General features: G+C 42.1%; 4 protein-coding genes across 4 annotated transcripts; all 4 read right to left on the reverse strand.

The window, feature by feature from the left end:
- Positions 1-1297: 1297 nt before the first annotated feature.
- Positions 1298-1921, reverse strand: RB195_018086 (uncharacterized protein; the record flags this gene model as incomplete). Its single annotated transcript, XM_064185360.1, has 1 exon — positions 1298-1921. One exon carries the CDS (start codon positions 1919-1921, stop codon positions 1298-1300), a length of 624 nt encoding a protein of 207 aa, XP_064041241.1.
- A 151-nt stretch (positions 1922-2072) lies between these two features.
- Positions 2073-3215, reverse strand: RB195_018087 (uncharacterized protein; the record flags this gene model as incomplete). The annotated part of the gene is made up of 1 exon (XM_064185361.1): positions 2073-3215. The coding sequence occupies one exon, from the start codon at positions 3213-3215 to the stop codon at positions 2073-2075; it is 1143 nt and encodes a 380-aa protein (XP_064041242.1).
- Positions 3216-3440: 225 nt separating this feature from the next.
- Positions 3441-3926, reverse strand: RB195_018088 (uncharacterized protein; the record flags this gene model as incomplete). The annotated part of the gene is made up of 2 exons (XM_064185362.1): positions 3441-3738; positions 3790-3926. 2 exons carry the CDS (start codon positions 3924-3926, stop codon positions 3441-3443), a joined length of 435 nt encoding a protein of 144 aa, XP_064041243.1.
- A 3853-nt stretch (positions 3927-7779) lies between these two features.
- RB195_018089 (uncharacterized protein) lies at positions 7780-12596 on the reverse strand (the record flags this gene model as incomplete). Its single annotated transcript, XM_064185363.1, has 10 exons — positions 7780-7953; positions 8071-8160; positions 8395-8636; positions 8690-8891; positions 9006-9146; positions 9200-9317; positions 9692-9780; positions 9860-10030; positions 10095-10229; positions 12315-12596. 10 exons carry the CDS (start codon positions 12594-12596, stop codon positions 7780-7782), a joined length of 1644 nt encoding a protein of 547 aa, XP_064041244.1.
- Positions 12597-24521: the final 11925 nt, after the last annotated feature.

Here is a 24521-nt window from a genome sequence, read left to right on the forward strand (position 1 = left end):
TTGGCTATCCACCGCAAGTCATTGTATAGGCCAGATACACGTTCGTGAACCTCAAACGATTCCGAATTAAAGTGAACGTGGGGGCTAAGCGCATTGATTGACACCAGAAACTTCATCCTTTTTCATCCACTGTGATTTTTGGCAGTTCGTAAATCGCTAACAAATTAGGTTTGCCATCTCTCAGGACAATGTAATCGAGAGCAGTCTTTGTCCCATGGATTACTCCCATTTTTCCTATAGTATGCCTCAGCCGCGTTCTCTTGGAACCTGCAAAGATGAAAACTTCTTATGTGATTTTACAAATAACTTTTTTTTTCAACGATCTATCAAATATCAAGTGGATATGTTTAATCAAGGGAAAGGGATTTATTGAATGATGATAATTTCAAAAAATTCTGTATAATCCAAATTTTGGTCACAAACTCCTTCAGCCTCTATGGAGGATTATTGTTTTCTGGGCACGCCGACCCATCAGATACTTCGCGCCACCATCGAGCTGGGGCTGTGCTACCGCACTGATTACTACATTTGGAAAGAGTGGAATAACTACAGGGAAGGATGCTTTTTTACGGGATGGAGTTCTTCGAAAATGTCTGCTTCATTTTTTGAAAGTCTTAATAGTCTTTGGAAATCCTTGAAATTGAATCGAGCTGGGGCTGTATTGAAAATTGAAGATTCTGATGATGTAAGTGATAGACTTTCATCATCAGAATCTTCAATTTCCGTTTTACTAAGTTCATTGACTTGATCGTTGACTTAATTCTGAATCCACGTTTTGGTAATTGTGTTTAGATGTGTGAGAGGGTCCAATCCGATCAATTTCCCTAATTGTCCTAAAAACGGCGTTCGTGCGTGATCTACAGCCCTTACCTTATTTAATCTATTTGATTTGAGTATTCCCTTATTCAATTTACAGTCCTAATCTCATGATTGATTTCGTGGAGCGACTTCAACATCGTCAAATTTCGTACTATGGTATCTTTAAGTAAAGGGAAAGATCTAGAGCATACGGTTAGCATGTTTTCAGAGCTGTTGCTGAAGCGCCAATGACACTCCATGACTTGAGCTCCTTCGCTCTGTTTTGCCAGGCGCTGTCTTTACCGCTCTCTTGACTTACTTGACTTAATCGGCGGGCTGATGTCATCGCCTGACGCGATTACCCGCATCTTCGCCGAGGTGTGCCGTCCTTGAACACAGCTCTGCCCAACCTTCTTGATCTTCTGCGAGAGCTTGCACAGAATCAATCCATTCGTTGCTATTCCATATTCTGCGAAACCTTACGTCTCGCCTGAACTGCCTATGTGCCGAGTGTCCTCAGGTCCTCTTTCATCACCTCAATCCAGAACTTCTGTTTTCGGCCAGGTGGCTTCTTCCAGCTCGAACCCGACAAACTTCTCAGAACTTGTTGAACAAGGCGATCTGCCGGTCTCCTTAATATATGACCAAAGAAGCGAAGACGATTTACTTTAGCCGCTTTCGAAGGCGGTGCAAGATGTTGATATCTTCCACGTGTCATCCGCCGGTAAACCACATCAAATTCTGCGTAAAGGTCTTCATTGTGGCATACCCTAAGCCAAAAGTAGCCAAGTAGCCGTCTAAGCAGCTTTCGTTCCGTGCAGTCAAGCCTCTTCATAACCGTTGATGGTGCTGCCCAAGTCGCCGATCCGTACATCATGATGGGGCGAATTGCGGATAGGTAGACTCGCAACTTGACTTCGTTGGTGATGGGGGTCGACCACAGACATTTCGTTAAGGAGTTAAATGCAGAAGTGGCCTTAGCGCATCTTTGCTGAACATCTCTCTCGTAGCTGCCGTTGTTCTTCAGCATACAGCCCAGGTAACAGAACTCATCGACGAGTTCTGTTGTCCGTCCGCCCTGATTCCCGCTCGAGGTCTCGAAGAGATCCACATCTGCTTGCATTTGTCAGGGCGTAGACGTAGTGACGTAGTCCATAGGCTGCAGCCAGCTTCGATACAAAGGTTGACAACAGGTAGAAGTTTCGTACTGCTTTCCGCGAATATAACAACATCGTCATCGTACACGAGGTCAGTCAAGGGGCACCCTGATGGTGCTAAGACAATGTCGGCAGGACACTGGTCGACTGTTCTTCGCATAATCTCGTCGATGGCGAAAGGCGGAAAGGTCCTACCACTGCTCCTTGTCTTGCTCCAGTTACCACTTCAAACGGTGTTGTACATCCGGCTGGTGTTCGAATTGCAGCAGTTGTTCGTTGATTCATGTCATCAAGCAAGCGAACGAACTTTCCTGGTACTTCATCGGCGCGAAGCGCGTTGAGAAGACGGCCTCGGTGAGCAGAGTCGAACGCGGCTTCAAAGTCCAGAAACACTAGTTGCATTGCCTTCGAATACCGCTGCCAGATTTCGATCACTCTCCTGACGATGAGCATCTGGTCAGTCGTAGATCGGCCAAGACGAAAGTCAGCTTGCTCGTCACGCGTTGTTTCTTCGCGATCTTTAATAGCGTGTCTCCACGAATCAGGTATCCTTTCGTCTATCCATATTGAACGGATGATCTTTTTCATCTCATGAATCCCAGACGGAGGAAGATATTTTAGCATTTCTGCGCTAATCCCGTCGTCTCCACCAGATTTTCCATTCTTCATTTTCTGAATACAGACCAGGACCTCCGACTCGGTCGGTGGCTCCTCGTTAACCGCATATGTCGGTCTATGAACGTGTTCGAGTTCAGGAGCTGACGGTGCTAGCTGGTTCAGCAAGGTCTTGAAGTGTTCCTTCCAAATTGGAAGGGTTGCTTCACCGACAGTTACTCCATTAGCAGTGTTGAGGACAGAACATCTTTTTATTTTGCCGCTATACTGTTTTAGTAGAGCGTAGGCTTTCCGCGGGTTCCTGTCCTCCCACACCTTCTCAAACTCCATCGCTCTTGCCGTCCACTCGTTATCGCGGTCTTGTTGCAATTGACGACGCAGCTTTATTCTAAGACGCTTTTCCTGGTTGAAGTCACCAGCGCTGCGCGCGACACATACAAAATTGTATGTGGATTTTGTTTCCGCAGATGCAAAGGCAAACTTCTTCCGCGGCAATAGAACCGGGAGCGTTTCCATTGCAGCGACCTGGATGCACTTTGTGAAGGAATCCGCATCGCTAAGCTTCTTCCTGGTCCGTACTCCAACATGAATAGACACACGTTGGCGGAATTTTCTTCTGTATTCATCGTCTTTCAGACCTGCCATGTCGATTTTCGGTTGAAGAGGGACTCCTCAGTTTCTCTTGTGGAACCGTATCTTGAAGCTGAGAAGAACTGGACGGTGGTCAGAGTCGAACGCGACGTCCCAAACAGCACTAGATTTTTGGATATCTGACTGAGGAATGTTCCTCGCCAGAACGTAGTCGAGCTGAAGTTTAAGAGTCCTCATCTTCCGCTTGCGCTGCTCTTCAGGCGTTAAAAGGGTTGACCCCTACCACGTGAGCTGATGGCGTCGATGATTCCTCTTAAACGTGGAACCGATAATGAGGCCCGTCTGTTCGCACAAGTCGCCTAGACGGTCACCGTTGTCCGACGTGCGCTCCGCTGCATAGCACCATTTTCCTAGCACATCGGATTGCTGTTCGAGTCCCATCTTCGCATTTGCGTCGATTCCGACAATGACCACCTGCTGGCTTGGTATTTTAGACATCAATGCATTGAGTTCATCATAGAAGGCGTCCTTACTGTTGTCCTCAGCGGTTTCCGTAGGTGCGTGGGCACTTACGATCCTGAGTTTACGTCCTCTGCGATCCCGCAGTCGTAGAAAGCCGCATCAAGACGACGTTGAGCCAAATTCCTCCACCAGGTTCTTGTAATCGTTCCTCACAGCTATCGCGCAGCCACCTACTTTGTTCTCATCAGCATCGCCGCAGTATATGGTGTAATTTTCGATGCTGATGACGGGCCGATCCCTCATGCGTGTTTCCTGCAGTGCAGCAAAAGGCACACAGAGATATCGCAGAAGTCTGGATAGAGCGGCTTGTTGGAGTTCACTCGATAGTGTTCGGCAGTTCAGCGTGACGAAACGAATGGTTGTTGCCAAAGATTCCAAGCTCCTTTCAGGCAGTTGACCTTTCAGGTTATGGGCTTTGGCAGTGTGCTGGACGACAGCACCTTTTTGCAATGTATGGGAAGCTTTCGCCGCATGACAGTGCGGGTTATATAGCTCGTACGTTCCCAATGCGTACACTCGAACGCCTGATTGCGTTTAGTTAAAGCAGGGCCACCACGTGCCCGTAGCAGTCAGACTCGTATACGCGGCTCCACCGCTCTCTATAAAACGAAATGTAAAATTAGGATTGACATACTTGCTTCCAATGGAGCATAATTATACCTTGGTTTTGAGAAGGAAAAAGAACTCGATACTTCCAAGTTTCTTTTTCAAGTATTTAATGGAACCGCCATGTATGCATGTCTTTATTTCGAGACTTCAGTAGTAGCTCATAATCTTTTGAAGTTCGTATTGCTTCCGGTACTTCATCTAGAGAATGTTTCATGTTCCATAATGTAGTCATCATACCCTACTTTATTCCTCCCCTCTCCATTTATTATTCAAGTATTCCTTTCTTGGGCTGGTGTACGTAGTTTTTGAAAGGTTCGGTCGTGACTGGAACTGCCCTAGTGCCAATCAAGCCCTTCATCCCTCCGAGGTCGATAAATTGGTTCCAAACTTGTCTGGGGGATAAAAACACTAACCTATGGGTTTGTCCCGGTAAGCCTTTGCGGGGCTTCATATGTGTTCATAAACCTCATGCGATTGTAGGTTGAAGTGGAACGCAAAGGCGCCTTAGGGATTGATTGGCACTGTGTGCTTTATCCTTTTTTCTTTCTCTCGCTTTCGATCTAACGGGTTGTATTCCCGCTCAAAGGAGATGATAAGGACTGGTTAGTGATGCTTATGGATTCTTGGAACAAAGGATGGAGGGGAAAGATTGCCAATGGAGACGATAAAATCTCTTGAGAACCTAACGACAAATGCATAAGTAACAAAGGGAGAACGCTACTAGAGGATTCGCTGACCTTCTCGAAGGTTGACGAGTACGACTGTGCTGAGGCTCCTTCATTCTCCCCCGCAATAATTGAAAGTTCCTCGTTGTATTGTCAGAAAAGTATAAATCAGCATCTCAGCATCGCTTCGTTCGAAGATTAAAGGCGTAGACGCAATTCGAGATTTGGTCGCTTTTTATCGGTTGTCGTATCGTGCGAAGTCTGAGACGCGGAACCTAATGCTGTTTTGGCATAAATTCAGCATTGCTTAACGGACGAATAGAATCTCATCTGTAAAAAGCAGTTTTTGCCACAGGTAGTTGATAACTTATTTGGGAGGAGACGACTTTGTGATTTCTCCAAATGGTGGAAATTCTTTGTTTCGGAGAATATGAATTGCTAACCGAATTCTAAAATTTCACAAAACCGGCGCCTGTATCACAGCAAGGGTCCCCGGTATGAAGTAAATCCAGTTTCGTAGGAACTCAGAACCGGTGAAGAACTCGCAGTCAAAAGTGAGAGTCACTAAATTGGTGTTCCCACAATCATTATTTGCCTCCATTTTTTCACACTTTTTGCTAAGACGCAAACATAAAATGTTTCTACTCTTAATTACAATATATCATCAACGATCAGGTTTCTATTCCGCAACTCCCACTGTTAAACTTATTGCTAGTTTTATGAGCATATAAAGAGCTGTCAAGTTTGATCCGGAGAATCAATTGCATCGGACGGTTTTTCATCTGTTTTTAGTCTATCGTCCCTAAAATTCTCTGAAGTGGATCGATCTATATTTTATTTGGAGGTGTACTATGTTCTCGTTTTGACGTACCATGTAGCCTATATTTGGCTGAAGTAGGTCGTTTCTTCTAGGTGATTCTCTTCAATGCATTAAATCAAAAAGAAAAAAATTGGGAATGTTTACCTGTAGGAATGAAAAGGTGTGCAGAGAAGATGGAGATGGCCTTCAGAAACGTGCTTCAGTAAACAATTTTGCCAAAGGAGTATAGCAAATGGAACTGCAGATGAGCTTCAGTACTTGGGTAGGACCACGTGGCGTGTTACTACTTAGGTTATAAGGAGTCATACATTAAATTCCGTTTACAGCTCAGATACTTCCTTTAACCTTTACTTCCTTTCTGTGCACTGGATATTGAACAATAAAGATTCTTCTACCTTCTGAATGAGAAGTGCAAGTCAGTTAACCCCTCGAGTTTGAGCAAATGATACCTATGAGATTAGCCTTGATCCAACTGTTTGCCATAGTGCGTTACCACGTTGCTAGAGGCAGACGAAGTTCGTGGTTCAGTTTTGTTCCACATTAGAGGCATCACTCCACGAATCTGAGGTGGTATGGATTTCAGGTGGAGTATTCGTATGCGGGATAGTAGATTATGGGGACGAGAGTGATTCCGTCCATTCCTTCCTAATCGCCGTAAAAAACGGCCCGGAAGATACGGCTTCGAGCGTTTCGGCGCGCTACTTCCTACAACGAGTTCGACTGGAGCGCGCCATCATTGTGCGGCGCCGCTTCTTTCGGGCCGTTTTTTTACGGCAATTAGGAAGAAATGGACGAAATCACCCTCCTCTCCATAATCTACTATCCCTTATAAGACTGCTCCACCTGAAATCTGCACCACCTCAGATTCGTGGAGTGATGTCTTTAAATATTGAAACTCATGGCTGAAGTGGCGATGGATGTTTCTTGTGCCAGAATCTGTGTCGAACACATTTCCTTATCCTAACGAGGTGAAAATAACTAGGAGCTGCTACTAGTGCTTTCCGGTGTTACCTGAATGGTTTTCTGGCCTCTATTCGGAACCTGTGAAATTTCAAAGTTTTTAGAGTGTTGTAAATCAATAAAAGCTTGAAGTTTTTGATCTTCCTGAGAAGACGACGTGAGATTTACTCCACAGAGTTGCAGAGGGAAATGGATCGCTCTCGGATTCTGTCAAAATCATTTCTGTAGGCAGTATCTCATGTATATAGTTGGGTCAAAACGACATGAAGCACGGACCGTTACGCAAGTGACCGCGCTCGGAAGCGGTGTGGTCGAGACAGCGGTTGAAATCGAGGTGGGATCATGGCGAACTGCAGAGGTGAGCAGTGAGGGTCCTTACGCGATCCCAACCGCTGCGCTCCACCGCTCCGCTTTGAGCGCAGCCGCTTGCGCAAATGTCCGTGCTTCATGTCGTATTGACCCGACTGTATAACACCATAGCTACCGTAGATTTAAAATCTACTGGCACGCTACGTTTCTATAACCCGGAGGAATGAGGTACAGTCAATGTTTTTCAATAAATCTGAGAGCGCACATATAGTCCGCTCCACAGGTATACGTTTCTGTTATTTGTTCGTTGTTTTACAGATAAACGAGTTTTGCTGCAGACTGAAGCATAGTATATGTACATCGTGAAAGGCATTTCATTTTGTATTTTTTTATCGTACACAGCGAGCTGTGGTCTTTCGTTTAATTTTTGCTATGTGATATTTCCGAATGTTGGCATACTTTTATTCTAGATCCTGTTATAATCACATATAATGCACTGAGATCGATCGAGATCGTTTGTGAGAACTTCACTACACTTCATAACATATTGTCCAGCTTAATGATTGCTTTTCGAGCACTGGTTTCTTTTAAAAAAAATCACCTATTCATTGTCGATTATGCTTGCTTACTCACTATCCAACCAACACATGAGATTCTGATTGATGATGATAAAGCTCTTTCGAGGATGCTATTCAAGATATTACGAACATAAATTTCGGCTGCCCCAGCAGTGTTAGAAGAATAATGAACGTAAAAATTGAAATGCTGGAAATAGTCGTTTGTCCACTGTAAAATTCAGCGGTATGGTGACTCTACGGTGACCGAAAATGGCAGATTTTGGTTGGAGATACACGTGCGGATTCAAGCGGAATGGAAGTTCCCCGTTCAAATGCGTTGAAAGAAGCTCCTGAAAAAAACTAGAGTGAGTTTCTCTTCTTTAAATTATCCTTTTCTTTGAAACTGTCTCTAAAAAAACCCTTTGCTAACGCACAATCGATTAGTAGGGAAATAAAGTCGAACAGACCTCGATACGAGCTCGGTTATCGCCAAAAAGTCTGTGTATACGGCGAGCTACGTCCTTCATTTCTTCAAAATCGGTGTGCAAATTGTTTATCTTAAACGATTGCTATGAGGTAATGAGAAAGATTAGAGACTTTTTTATTTTTCGCTTGAACGTGTTCAGGTGACGCTAGCAGGGTTTAGTCATGCAAAAGGTGTGCAAGGTCAGTCACACGCGGCTTAACCACACAAGTCACTGATAAGGCATTCCTATTGCAACGGAATGTGTGGAATGTGTTGACTCTTTTGAAAGCCACCTCGCTTGCAAGTGAAAGCCATCACAGCTCACCTGAAGATCGATCATCTCGTATTTTGCTGCCCATCTGTAGTAACCATCCAGACTGGATTGATCGAAAGAGAGCTCAACTATCCGTAGCTTCATTGAGAGTTCCAGACGTAGGTACGGTATACGATGATGGGCGGCGCGATTTTGAAATGAGAGTACGGTATGAAGTGTAATGTGAAGTATTGCAGAGTCACGATTTCGGAACTCGATATATGGCGGTGTGATCACTTGGCTGTCCAGGCGACCTGCATTGGCGGTATTAGTTTCCAAAAAACCATGGAAGACTTTTCCGACATACCTGATCCATTTGCTACCCGACCTAGGTTCACTAGCGAACCGAGACAGCTGTCATCTTGGGTACACTGGGTTCTCAGCGCTTTCTCGATGTCAGGAATCATGTGAAGGTGAAAGAAGACATTTCCATTTTTTACCAAGTCGCCAAGCATTTCGTTGACGTATTCCTCAGTCAAAGAAACGGACGCCGTCTCGAACTCGGACGCCTGTAACAGAGCGGATAACTTTAAAGCGACGAAAGGCGAGGCGGTTCTCTGAGTGATATCGGCCCTTATCTAGTAAGCGTAGTTCTTGCGTTTTGAACGAAGATGTATTCTTACTTGAGATTCCTTAACGCTGTTAGATATGATCGATCGCTTTTCCCTCGGGTTGCTCCGCTTGAACGAAATTTTCAAGCCTTTGGCGTCAAATCTCCAAGCCCCTTTCTCATGTTGAACAACACATGAAGTACCGATGGGCTCCTTGAAATTATACATTAAGAAGAACTCAGTGATTAGATGTTGGCGTTCCTTACCGTTTGCTGAGCAATTTCCTCTACTGAAGCGAGTGTAAGGGCAGTAGTGGTTATTTCTTCAATAAAATGCAGAAGGGCTGGACAAACCTTTTCTTGAAACCTTTCCTGAATCCGCTTCCTGAAAAATTAGTTGGTTTAAGACATTCCACAAATACACGTATGGTCAGTCATTCATCTTCGTAGGCATATTTGACTTTTCTAAACGATAGAATTCGAGTATGTGATTCCCTTTTGAAGCTAAAACGATGGCTGCTGGCAACATGCAGCTCTTAAAAGTTGACTCTAATCTTAGGTTTTTTGAGTCAGTGAGCTAAATGTAATTTTTACAGTGCGTGCTCTGCTACTGGGAAAAAAAGCTGGAAAATTTTGAGAGCATCTCAAGTGAGAAGTAATAACTTACCGGAATAAGTGCAGTATAAAATCAACAAAGGAAAAATGGTGTATTTTTAGTAAGCTTGTAGTGAAATGTAATTGTTTTGAGCAAATACATACTGTAGAAGGTCGAGGATTTGCGTTGGCATTGCTGGAGTAAGCTGCACGAGCACATCCTCTAACGCTACATGGCATTTCTCCTGTGTGACCTTAATTACCACATTCTCAGAACATCATACCTCCTTTGAAAATTCAATTCTCGACGAATCGCGGACACACATGGCCCACCTTAACCTTGCCGTTGATTTCCTCAAAATTGACATCCAAATTAATTCGGATGCCCTCCAGGAAGGCTTCAAATTGTCCCTCCCTTGTGGTTTTGTAGACGGCGGAGTAGAGACCAAGGTAACGCATTCCACCGCCATGAGTTGAAAATCGAAATTTGGAACCACCCATATGCTTTAAACATGTCTTTTAGGCGAGAAAATGTGCAATTACTCAGGATTCACTGGCGAATACACACTTCGGCTTCGAGCCTTGGCGCTAGGAATTCGACGATTTGTATGGAATCAACATTGATGTCCATGCCATGATACGAGGTCCGCATCGTGTGTGGGCGATGGCGCATAGCATCATGTCGGATTGTCTGTACCAGTTGCTGAAATGTACCAATAAAATGCAACAACACACATACAGAATCAAAATTGCTAACAATAAAGTTGATCTCCTCCACTCGATATATGACGTCCTATTTATAACTGCTTTCTCATTTAAAAAAAGGATGAAACTGACGATGTTGTGATCTCTCTACGAATGGGTGAAAATAGGGACATAGTTCTGGAATATGAGCTTGATCACCCTCAATTCCCCTAAGTAGTCTAGAAAAGTCGTGCGAAGCAGTCTTGTGTAGCGCTGTTACTTGTTACAGGAAACAGAACGACTGCGCAAGTGGAGCATCTGCTACTTGTTTGCTTTATATTAGACTAGCTTGAACGTCCGGTTAAAACCGGACTTCAGGCTTTTTTTCTGTTCGCTTCGTTCGCTTTCATCGATCAATGAGAAATAACATTTTTGTAAAATTAGAATAACTTTTTTTCTATCAACTCTTCCTTAATTTTTTTTAACCCGAAAATTTAAGCATAGATGAAAGATTTCCCCTAAACGCTCAATTCTATATTTGAAGAATATGTTTCTTTCAAACCTTCACAATTTGGAAACATCATTTGAAGTAGTTCGAGTTTTCTCTGTTCTCAACTATTAGCAAAGAATGATATGCTAACATGAGGACGTGAATATCATTATCGTAGTGATAAAAATAACATTCTACGTCAGATCGCGTAAACTGTTGGCTACTATGTATTGCATTTAAGCATCTGTGTTTCCTCTTTCTGAAGAAAAGATGTTGCCAGCATCAAGAGACATGCTGGAAAGTAGATATCCGAAGGAACCGTAGAAACGCATTCTACTGCATTGGGACTCCCGCGCACCAATCCGACACAGTGGAACTCATTTCTCTCTCTATAGCTTCATGGCACCATTCCGACCCCGTAGGACCCGTCGCACCCCACTTTACAGCTATCTGGCTCCGGGGCACGGATTCGATGCCACAGGACCCGTCCCACCCAATTTTACCGCGTTGGGGCTCCAGCGCACCAAACCGACGCCATGGTATCCGTCTCCCTCTCTTATCGGGATTTCTTGACTGAGACACACACATACACAGACGCACACATGTGACTGAATAAGCCCGTTATTATACAGGATGATAGTTTGCAAATTTGGAAGATTACATCCACATCCACAAAAGTTTATTTTTTATATGAGAGAAATTAACTTGCCTTATCAAAGACAACAGACATTCCAGTATACTCTTGGAAAATGGGTGGAGTGCTCAACCATCAGGTGCATGGCGATGGTTCGGCACCTCACCGGTGCAGAGTTTAGTCATTTATTATATAGCATGATTGGTAACAGGTAGGAGACGTCGTACGTCACCAGAGTTGCCCGCGTTCTATTGCGTAGTAAACTGCATCGTCAGAAGCGCAAAAAGCTGCTTCAAATGTCTTTTTCTATTCGTTTATACTCCAACCTTATTACTCTAACCTACTAACCATAACAAGCAACGTGGGACACCGGTGCAACCAATGCTGTTTTACACTTTTTCGGATTACCAGATGAAATCGACGTTTATCGACAAGAGAAGTTGGGCCACTGCTCCCTTCCAGCAAGGGCGTAGCGAGTCTGGCCTAGATAGCGCACCCAACAACTGTATTGATATTTTTTGTGTCACAAGGCGCAACCTTCCGTCCAGAACTCGTACCCTGCTCTCGTATCACTAGACGAGTGAAGACGGGGATAGTATAGTTTAGTCAAAACGTCGTGAAGGACGGTGCAAGTGCAGTGGCGGCTGCTCCTGAAGCGGAGCGTAGCGGTTAGGATCGAGTGATGACCCTTGCTAGTACCATCCACTGCTGCAGTTCACGATGGTCCAACGTCGATTCCAACCGCTATCTCCACAGCTCCGCTCCAAATGCAGCCGTGTACCTGCACATTTCATTTCACCTCATTTTGACTCGACTATAGTTTAATACATTCGTGGTGTAAATATACTCACGGACGACAGTAGTATTTGCTCTAATAACATCCAATACATGAAATTAGAAACCAAGCGTAAGTGCAATAAGAGATGGGGATTTACAAGACGAGGTAACATGTTTTTTTTTAAATCTAAAATCGCACCAACCTCGAAGATGTACTTGATCCCATTCGGGAAAATTCTTAGAGTAATATCTCCGCTGCCTTGTTGTGGAACTGTTGGTTTCGCTGTAATCTTTTGCATGTTATTAATGTCGTATTCATCCTCAGAGAATTCGGTCATCTCTTCTTTCAGTTGAGCTGCGAGTTTTTGCAGCAATCTCTGGGAAATTTCAGTTCCTTTGCTACGGAGCGGATCGAACTCCTTCCTCACATTAAATGCAGTAACAATGAGGAGAATGTGCGCAAGTTCAACAATAAGCACTCGCATTTTCTGAAATCTTCGTCAGTATTAACGAAACTAAATAACGGGCAAACAAAGGTTATACGAAATGTGTGCACTTGCGCTCACCCATGTAAAACACTAGAACAAGGGTGGGGATGTGGACGGTGTTGGTTGTAAATTACGAACATCGAATAATCACAATGACGCAAATCACAGTAAAATAAGAGTTGCGGAGCGAATGCACCAGCTACGTCGCGTTATCACTACGCTATCACAAGCAATGAGGCTTGTGATTGTCGTAGTACGATAACATCTTAGTGGTTGAATCTAAGGACAATATAAAACAAAGACACGCATAAATCAAACAATTTTTACATGACAACGTGATTCCCTGGAGTTCGTATTACAGTCGTCGCGTCATGCAAATGATTATAACACGGAAAATATTTCCTCTGGTGATCCAATAAAAAGGGACGTGTGAAAAAGCATTGGTTGCAGCGGTGTCCTCAACGATGTAGCTCACTACGGTAAGTACGTGAAAAATTTGTGTTATATCGTTTTATTGCGGACATTCGATGACTTCAGAAGTTGTGTCGTAGGGACACGGGTACAACAACGCTATTTTTCACGTTTTTTCTCCTTGGGTGCTAGACGTCACCGAGCGTGATGATGCTCGTGCATATCAATCACACATCGCCCTCCATCCAGTTGTAGAGAGATCACCAGCACTGTCAATTTCTCTACGATTCTTCTAATTAGAACGATTATGTAACCTGGTAGAAGTTTAAGAATGTGTATTTTTACCAAAGCCTTATCTCTCAAAAAAATCTCATCTCTTTTTTGTAGTCAGATCTTACGAACAACACTGGAGGAAGTTATTGAGACTGTGAATTCAGGTGAAGTAGATCCCCTCGGGTTTGAGTGATAGGAGAGCCTTAAAGTAGTGAATATAGAAATCTCATTTAGAGTTAATGTATTTTCTTTTCAGCCCAATATATAATATTAAGCACAAGTAACCCTTAAGCTCATTTTCTACTACCGATCCAAAAGGGAATAAAGGTTGCTAGAAAGGGCGTGTCCCAGCAACAACGCGATGTAACAGATGCCGACCATCATCAATGAATAGGATTTAACAAGTCTGCAGTGGAAATGATGATGGCCTGATATTGCAAGACTTCCTGCTATCGTCTGCGAATATGAGGAGCTACGAAGAAAATCAGGAAATTTTCAGTATGGATTGGAAGGATGAAGTCTACGTATAGGATGAACCACTTAACAACTGATTGTTAAAATGCTAGTATTCCAACTATTTTTCTAGTAATGAGTTTTTTGAAGCTGCTAAGGAATCTATTCATCCAGTGCGTTCAATTCTGAACGGTGGTTTAATCTGGTGTGCTCATGTAATGAATACCAAGACTGATTTACAATACATTCAAACTTAAGAAATATTCTCTCCAAACTTTTGTTCCTGTAAAATAACCTTAGGCATGCTGTAAGATCAACTACGTTGTCTGCAAGACAGAAAGGAAATAAGAGATTATCTTTCACGATTCTTATTAACTCCAACAGGTCAGATGAAGATGTCATGCGGTAATTGCAAAGAGAAATTCATCACTTGGTATCTATGTGGGGAGAATAATCAGAAGTTGTTCGTTTGAGCAGGGTTGCGGTGAACAAACAAATGTAAGTGTGACACTACAGTGCGAATGAACATGGATACGGCGGGAAATGTTCAAGAGCCCGCCTAGTCTGTTTTGCATCACATTCCATACCGTATCCTTCAGCAGGTTTCTTTCTCAACGGAAGTGATTCATTACGACGTTAACCACAAAATACCTCGACCCGGCATCTATCATCTTCAATATGCGATTACCGCGTATATGAAAAACAAGACAATGTACGAAGTGAATACGAAGAACGGAATAGAATTGGACGACTAGGATCGGATTATGAAAATCCAGCCACCCCAAAATGACGACGTTGTAGCATTTGAAAGGAACAGTGCCTCCCCAGTAAGCATTTTAGAGTCTGTAGTCTAAAGTTTGCTTTGAAAATTTAGGAGTGACATAATAAGGAACGACTTCCGCTCGGATTTACGAGCTCCCTTCTGAATTTATTCGAGGACTCAACACGTAATGACAGCTCCAGTGTACTCTTGCGCTTTTGAATCCTCTTTTATTCTGGAGAATGTTTACTGGAACTCTTCGATGCAGGTGATGACATTCCCGCATACAATGTGAAGAGAATGCCAAAAAGCGAGCTGCGCAATCAGTTGGAGATATGAATTCATATGTTGAATAGTTTGCGCATGTCTTCGACGGCAGGGTCCATGACAAGGTATTTTGTGCATCAGAACCTGCGATGTCGCCAGAAAGCTTCTCCTACAAGAATGTTCGTCTAGGAGATAACAATGCCGGACGTTGTTCAACATTTAACGAAAGAGAAGTGTGTGAGACGCAGTCGACTGAGTGATGTTGAACCGGTTTTTCTTCTATTTTTATGCTTAAGCGGTTTACACCGTGTGCGTTGAAGTTAACGTTTATGGGACTATCATGAATTCAAATGTTGATCAGCCTATGTGCCAAGTAGGACGGTTTCAGTAACTGGCGCATTTTCGTATGAAATGATGAGAGAACTCCTTCAACCAGAATTAGGCTAAATTGAAAATGAGTTCTGGAGGAAACATAATATTTGTGATATTGACATTGCACATAGAAACATGTATTCAAAATACACAAATTGCGTAACTCTCGTAACTTCTTAAATATTTACATTATGTTGGGAAAACCAAGCAGTTCATAGATGATATCAGAGAAATGTTTTAGTTCACTTCATTATGATTATCATGTAATCTTGAAATTTAGTGATTTGTATTTAGTAAATTAGCGTATACGGTCAATTCGAATGCATTTTGGTTGTGAAATGATAGCAGCACAACTGACATGGGCGAAAACACTCTAAAACGTCATATTTAATGCTAGACCAGTACTAAATCCCATCAGAACACCAATCCAGTTTGTCCTATGTGCTTTTCCGAAATCAGGCGGATTGGAACATATCGAAGCGATCGTTTCTCTTGTTTTAAACTAAAAGCGTTATGCGAGTGTACGACTAACTGTTGTGCAGCCGGTGAAACTACAAACAACATATCCTTGAACGGTGTTGATCCTTCTTTCGTTTTTGGGACTTGATTTCTGCTTCTGTACTTTTGAAAGTCTCTGCCGAAAGGAAGAAGAACCTGCTATTTATACCGTAAATCATAGATCGTACTAGTACCGCTTGTTCTGAAGGTAAATGAAGAGTCGAACGCATGGATTATGTGTTGTTCGGTTAAAGAAAGTTTTTTAATACGTGTATAGAAATATGTCTTTGCTTCGGAAAGTATAACTGACTGCAAGAGCACAAGAGAAGCCTCACTCAGTGAAAAATTCCTTAGAAGATTGGCCGGTGCACAAACACTCAAAAGGTCACATCGATGAAATTTCCGGTGCGCCTTGATCCACACCCCTTCATCGTCTTTTCCTTATCTTTCTAGTGTTGATTAATAAAGATGCGATTCCTGCTGATAAACGTTAACAGAGAATGGTGTAACAAGAGCTGATCGTTTCCTGTACCATGTGAAGATTCCTGTCGTACGATATGATGACTTGCACAGAAGGAACCTGTGCATTCTCACCGATGTCGTAGAAAAAATCTATCAAACTTACAGTATAACATATTACTGATTACGTTTTGAACAACAATAGGACAGCGAAATGTCGTCAAACGGCAATCAAAAGAGGACTGAAACAAAAAAGTCAGAATGAGCAGGTTGTTGTTGAAATACGGTCACAGCAAAAGAAGTTTTTTCTGGCAGTAACATGTATGAGAAAATACCGGATTTAATCATAATAGTATAATCGGAAGCTCCCTGCAGTCAGCTTCTGTAGAGGCTGTAAAAAAGGATTGAACACTGTGGTTTTCCGGTATTTTATGTGTAATACTTGTGCTAGTTATTGTTTATGAAATTAAGGGATCCATCTATCAACTTTAGACCTCTCACCGAAATTGCGAAAATAAGTCGTGATGATCTTGATGATGATGCTGGTGCTGATTCGATACTCTCAGAGTTCACTAATCGCACTGCAGTCTCGTGACGTCACATATCAAACCGCGAAAACAAGGTGCCCCCGAACCGGATTTCTCAGCAGACGTTGTTCTGCTTTGTTTTCTTTTATACATTCCGAGAAATGATGGTCACGTGACGCACCTAAATGCAAATCGCAGCACAATGTCAGTGGTCGCGTGGGAAGTAATCGAAAAAACACGCTCAGACGCTATGATCGATGTGCGCTGATGAACCCTCGGACTCGAAGACCGGGAAGTTTGGCACTTCTGACTGATTGGCTGCTAAATATATCGTTCCGTTTACGCAGAGCGCTCGGCCTCGCTGCGATTCCGTTGTCGTCGATTGTCTAGAAACCACACAGTCGTTTCGCTTCCTTTGGGATCGGCATCTTGGAACAGGGAAAAGGTTTAGAGAACTGAAGTGAATGGGTCTCTGTCAACGAAACTGCATGCCTGGAACATGTAGAAAAACAGCAATGCCGCACTTCTTTTTCCGTTCGTTGGGCACTGCGTTGAAAATCTGGCAGATTCGTCCTATTGCGTTATGTAGATAGGAGAGAGCAGGTGACTCTCAGGGACAAAGAGAAGGTGGATTTATCTGGAGTGTTTTGTAATATAACAATCTAAATGTGTTGCATCACTTTACATCGATAGCAACCTTGCCAACTCTACATCCAGATCTTTCGGAACTATTTCTAAAAGTACGTACATCTTTATTTCTGATACTACACACATCGCAAAGTCAACGTCGACAGTGGGAAGTACTCAACCGTGCGAGTTCCAGATTGTCCTTCAGCAAATGATTCTTGTTTCAAAACTATCCGTTCTTTCATCTATGTTTGAGGACATAGTATGATGAAATCGCAGTGATCACAACTGATTTCGGGATCATGTCGAATGGCTCTGCAACGATTCTGTGCTGCCCCCGCCATCATTGCTCCATCATTAGCTCGTATGGTGTGGTTACTGATAATACTCATTCACTCAGGATGTTTCGGGGATGCTAAAGGAAGTCGCTGGTCCGGCAACGGTCATTGTCCACACTATAATGCTACTCAATTGGTTACCGTATCCATTAATCGGCCATTTGTCACGACTTTTCGCAACCTCCGTTAGCATTTTCTGTGAATAACAGCGCAAGATGGGGAATTTACAGCCCTCAGTCTGGACTAGCTGATCTGGCCGTATCATGCTTTATATAAGAGGAATCAAGTTGACATGGGAACATAATTACCATGTTCTCTCCGTTCTGTACTTCTGCATTCGAATTGGATGGGCGTTTTCTTATGTTTATCGGTGGAGATCAAAGCTGTTGGAGTATCCACGAGGTGCATTTGAAGGTCACTTGGATCGATGCAGACTACTAAAGTATTTATTTATTTATTTATTTATTTATTGAAAACACGTGCAGGTGTGCCATAAAACAAAAAAAAAACAAGATGGAACAGAGCTCACTAGAATTTCGCCTGAATTTTACATAACAAGGAAATTAAAATCTAAATTAAAAAAATATGTTTGGATAACTGTGACCATAACAGTATCACAGCGGTCTTTCATACTCTAACAAGACACTTCTCTCAAATTTTTCGGTTAGGTTTTCGGTTTCGGCTCATAGTTAAAAGTGAGTATGCCTGTAACGTTGTGTCAGACCTATCCCTTTTGAGCTGACGAATTCAGTTGATGGGAAACAAAAACATGGAGGTTAAAACACTCATGGTCGCAGCATGATCTACAATTGTTCATATTTCTTCGAAGAACTGTACAGGGATACCCCCACACAGCAAAACCGTTGAAGGTTCTGAGAGATTCATCTGAACTATGTTTGCGTTTGTAAGAAATGTTTGTAAGAAATTCACTGTTTGTTAGAAAAACTCTGTGAAGGCATCCAGTAACACTGCATGCGCGCACCATAATTAGAGCACACATAGTTTACATTTGACCGGTCAACAAGACATTTCTCGAATGTCATTTCGCACCGTTTCTCCAATTCGTCTTCAAATCTAGCGCAGTGAAAAAAGGAAACCAGGAAATAAGTTGGATAATTGTGCTCTTTCTTACTCGAAAGTACGTACAACTTTTGTTACTTTGTACAGTAAGTTTCTTCTCTTTAACGTGGTTCCTGTTGCAGTCGTGCTCATCTTCTAAATGTCGAATAAGTTCTGTACCTTCAGGAAGTATTTATATCCATTTTCAAGATAGATGTCTCATTGGGTTCTCTCGCGACGCTACTGACCAACTCTCATAAACAGACATTCCTGACAATCACCAACGAGTGCTAGCACAGCAGTTCCGTATTGAATGCTGAAGTAAATCAGTTAGGAAGTGAGGTCGGGTAAAAACGACTCAAAACAAAAGGTCAAAAGGTCAAAACTGGCTCAAAGTGGCGCGGTTGAGCAGGTGGTTGCAAGCGGAGCAGATTGCAATGACGCAGCTATCGAGGATACGCCGATCAAAACCGGTACCTTCACCTCGCACGAAAGCACGGCTGCTTACGCTATACCAAGTATCAATCGTTTGGAACCGAATGCACTGAGTTGAAGCATACTACGGTTTCGGTTTGCTTCTGTAAACTCACATTAGATTATCTTTTTTGTACTTTTTTGTATCTTGTTAGCAGAAAGAAAAAATAATAGTAAAAGAACAATTGAATCTCATTTCCAAAATATTTGTTAGGAGTTGTGTCTACCCTTTGTATCCAGGCGCACACAAACCGCACCAGCTAACCGAACTGTCGTAAATTAACCATTTGAAAAGTAAGCGAATAGCTGAAGAATATTAAGAAGTAAAATCTTGTCAGTTGTTCAATGTGAAACTTCATTTGTACATCTCAAACGTTCTCGTGTCTTGAGATCTCGACATACTTCTGTTTATACTATGTAGCGACAACATTCAAAAATCTGATCAATAACAGGTTGTGTAGGAGGACCGAAGAATCGAATTCCGTAGTTCCTTAACAAAATTGTGGGTCAAATTCTCTCTGAAATGCAGTTTAGTTTGTTAATTTCTCGAATACGCATCATCTCCTTCAAGGATTACGGACCGCGAGAGTTGAGCGCAAGTGAATAGAGTCCTTTGATGTTACCTGACTCTAAGCGAATGTGAAAATAGAGAAGAAAACCTCAAAACCTCATACAACTTCTGTCTGAGATGATAAATTTACATTTACATGGAAACATATCGCCCTAGTAGAGCTCGCGTAATAATGCTTATCAAGGAACGCTTGAATTACAATATTACCAGGTGCCCTGGAAATTATTTCGCACAACTGAGAGAGCTAGCAATGGGTCAACGACTGGCACCAGTATTGGGGATCTCCTTCATCAGCATATTTGAAGAACTTGTGCTGTGGTGTACACCAATAATGTATTGCAGATGCACCGATGACTGTTGCATCATAACATCAACAGAGTCTCAAATGGACGAGTGTTTTCGAATACTCAACCCTCAATCGCAATGCGTAAGACTCATACGAAAAACCCCGAAATTCCCCTACCTTAACAATTTAATGTTTCAAATGGCATTATTAGAGTAAAGTGGTGTCGCAGAGAAAAGTAATATATAAAGTGAAGGTAATATACGAGATTGAGTGCTTGAAGTGCGGTGCAACTTACATTGGGAAAACCGGAAGGAATCTTGGAATGAGGATTTGCGAACATATAGTAGGAAAACGGCGTAGAAGTTCGTTAACACCTCATGGACATGAGGCCCAAACCGGAAACGGTTATGATGTGAAATATAAAAGATTCCTAAAAGAAACCCTTCAATTAGTAATAGTATTGAATGGCTGTCGATAACGAATGAGTTCTTGCCACGAGTACCGGTCAGTGACTGTTTGGTATTGTTTGTAGATTAAATCATTGCCGTCGCGTGTGATGTGATCCACTCACAGCAGTGCTCATTCGCTGGAACGCTGAGCAGTTGCAAGTGCGTGCTACCATCTGCCGCATATCCGGTGGAACAATACGTGAGACTATTTGCAAAGTATATGGCCTCCGTTTCTGCTACCGTGAACGATTATCGAAACGTTGACCCAGGGCAGTGTGGCACTTGACGGAATAAACGTAGGATTGTTACGGTAAATTTCTATATATCCCTCCGAAAACAGCGAAAAAGGCGTCAGACAAATAAAGGTCCAGTCTAAAAAAAACTTCATTTCTACAGATCTTTGAGACAATAATCATAACGATAATTTTACTATATTTATTTTTCATATCAGTACTGGAGAGGTATTTTAATGGTATGGTCTATTACGTCACTAAATTTAACAATTTCTTAACGTTCAGTTGTGATGACTTTTTTTTAAAAAAAATAAGATTAAACTCTTGAAAATATTTCCGACAGATTTACGACTGCATCATTCACCATCATTAGAGAAAAAGGAAGACTGCAAACCGCCAAGGACATTTCACCTAACATGAGATTCACGTGATTAACATCTGCTTTAATTTCATTCAGTGCAGATGAGCAGATATTTTCAAGGAAAAGACAACTGTCATTTGTAGTTGAACTCAATTCGTTTGACAACTCATCTTTTTGTGGGCGAACTCAAAGAACAAAGGTCTTCTTCCATAACGCGATTTCGTCCAAATGGAACACCTTGCACCAGGTAGTCATTTCAGAATACGTTCGATTTCGTTCACCTGATCATCGTTCAACTACTAAGTAGGGTGAGGCTCAAAGTGTGTCGTAAAAACTTTGCTCAGGCATTTCCTCAATGGGCGTCGTGAAATCGCATATTATATCGTTAAGCCCTTCCTTAAAGATATTTTACTCTTCGTCAGAGTTCTATGTGTGCTCTAGGAAAGTTGAGCGCTGGAGCGTTCAGCTCAGTTCCCTTAATCCAGCAGTAATCAAACATACACCTGAAAATTTTTCAATACTACCTCTGCCGCTGGGAACGATAGACATTATATGGGAATAACATTTTTCTTGGTAGCACTTCATTTAGTTTCGATTGCAGTTTTCTGATAGGCTCATCTAGTGATCTGCGGGTTGGATATGATCATTGCATGATTATCTTATCTTTGATCTTTTATTATTTTATTTTTATCTTTGTTATACAGTAAGCTAGCCAGTACCTTACTCGAGGACCGAAGACACCATTCTTTGAATGGTGAAGGTTGTGTTTTCGAATGCAGTGCAGGAAAATGTTGCGTGGAAAGATATTTTGGACCCTTTGCCCAACCTCTGAGTAGAAGAACCATTCCAGTGATACTCATTATTGGCGCAGAAGCGAATTTCGCTCATGAACTCTTGAAAATCGGGGTGGTTTCCAAAAGGTAGTAGGCCAAATCCAAGAGATCATTATGTGATATCACGTTTATCATCGCTGAGGTAACGTTGTTTAACAATGTTTAACCGAACAATCTAATTAACGTTTTTCCGTGCAGACAAAAAAAATCTTTTTCTTATGTTATCAATAGCAACTATGCAAATTTTACTTGTTCTTCGTGAAACGATGAAACAATTTCTTAGCGCTCGAGTTTGTTGCATCAGAATTGCTTCGCTGAGTTGTGCCTCCTAATAATGGTTCACATTTGCTCTGCAGGATGTGACCATTTATCGGATGTTGCTTGTTTTTCAAGCGAATAACTTGAGAGGAAACTGTTAACTTGAAAGAAGGAAATCCAGAGTTTCCTTTACCGTGATAATAAAATGTTATATGTGAATGAGTACATCATCCACGCCAACGTAAAATTTCCGTCTGTTTTTTTTTGTTGGAAAGGTGTTAGCTTGCAAAATCCGTAATGTCATAAAAATGTTTCTGCAGAGTTTATATACAAGCGAGATAGATCTTTGCGCTTGTTACCAAATAAATCCTTCCATTGGAAATTGAGTGTGTAGGGTATTGTTCAGCCACAAAGATCGACCACAGAACCTTTCTTCATCGGTTTATACTTTGTAATTATAATTAGATGTCATAGTAGAACAAAGTACGAAACCGCTTGAGCGCTTTTCTGGCATCAAATGCTGGAACAAAAATAAAATAAGCGAACACACAGACGATGAGACGTGACATCAATTATTTGAGTGAGTCATAGATAGGGACCAGAAAAAGTGAAAGGAGAATAATGCAGATCCTACCAGGATGGACCAGGATCATCTATCATGGCGACGGGCAATGACTAGTTAGAACAGGTAATGAAGAAGTATGGTTTCATGCACGAATAAGGTAATTCACGAAAAATAGTCCGTTCGAACTGAACTTGCAACTCAACAGACACTGACCACATTCGTAGGGTTATTCTTTTTATACCTTCACAGCCAGGTGATGAGGAGAAATGTAAGAGAGTTGAAAGCTAATTTTTAATAAAATATCATGTTATATAATAACGCGCTTAGTCCGTGTGTGTATGTGTGTGTTTGTCTGTGTGTCACGAAAATACTCCACAATGATGCAAAACTAAGCACCGGTGAGGTGCCAAACCATCGCCTTGCACCTGATAGGCGAGCACTCTACCTTTTCACCACCGTCCAAATACATATAAATATATGTATTTGATAAAGCAAGTTAGGTTCCGTCATATGTTAGTGAGGTCTTTTATGTGAGTGTATACTTCCAGATTTGCAAACTATCATACTGTATAACAACGGGCGTATTCTGTCGTGTGCGTCTGTGCATGTGTGTGTGTGTGTGTGTGTGTGTGTGTGTGTGTGTGTGTGTGTGTGTGTGTGTGTGTGTGTGTGTGTGTGTGTGTGTGTGTGTGTGTGTGTGTGTGTGTGTGTGTGTGTGTGTGTGTGTGTGTGTGTGTGTGTGTGTGTGTGTGTGTGTCTCAGTCACGAAATTCCAAAAAAAAGAGGGAGACGGAAACCATGGCGTCGGTTTGGAGCGCTGGAGCCTCAACGCGGTAAAATTGGCTGAGACGGGTCCTACGGCGTCGAAATTGTGCCCCGGACCAGACAGCTATAAAATGGGGTGGGACGGGTCCCACAGGGTCGGAATGGTGCGCCGGTGCCAGAAAGCTATAGAGGAGAGACGGGTTCCACTGCGTCGGATTGGTGAGCGGGAGCTCCAACGCGGTAGAATGGGTTTCTATAGTTCCTTCACATATTTATTTCCCAGCATGTCTCTTGATGCTGGCAACATCCTTTCTTCAGAAAGAGAAAACACAGGTGCGAACGGTTGCTTAAATGCAATACATAGTAGCCAAGAATTACGCGATCTGACGTAGAACGTCACTTTTATCATTACGGTGGTGATATTCACGTCATTTCATGCTAGCGCATCGTTCTTTGGTAATAATTGAGAACGGAGAAAACTCATACTTCGAATAATGTTTCCAATTATGCAGGTTTGAGAGAAACACAAATGTAGAAGTTGGATTGCTCCCCAAATGTAGAACTGACACTTTTGGGGAAAAACAATAAAATCTTTCATCTCTGCTTAAATTTTGAGGTAAAAAAATTGAAGAAAGCATCGATAGAAGTAAAGCAATTCTGCTTTTTCAAAAAATATCGCTAGTGTTATTTGTCATTGATCGGTGAAGGCGAGCGAAGCGAACATAAAAAAAAAGCCTGAAATCCATCTTTAGCCGGACGTTTAGGCAGGTATTATATAAACGAACAAATGAAATAGTAAATGAAATATATAATAGTAGTAAAAGAAAAATATATTATAAAACAAAAAATAATAATATAAAATAAAAAATAATAAGAAATAAATTATAATTCAACTGAAGTTTAAAGACTTCGATTATGTAAGTCGTCGGATATTCACCTCAACTGCTTCTTAGAAGATGCACTGATGGCTTGTTACTATGGTATCCTCACGAGAACACATATCCAAAGTCTAATAGGGCAAAATCCACACGAATACCTTTTATAACCACTAATCTCTAGGTCACATACATTTGCTATCATTTA

This window comes from Necator americanus, chromosome II (assembly GCF_031761385.1).
Source record: "Necator americanus strain Aroian chromosome II, whole genome shotgun sequence".
In the NCBI taxonomy this organism is placed as follows: Eukaryota; Metazoa; Nematoda; class Chromadorea; order Rhabditida; family Ancylostomatidae; genus Necator; species Necator americanus.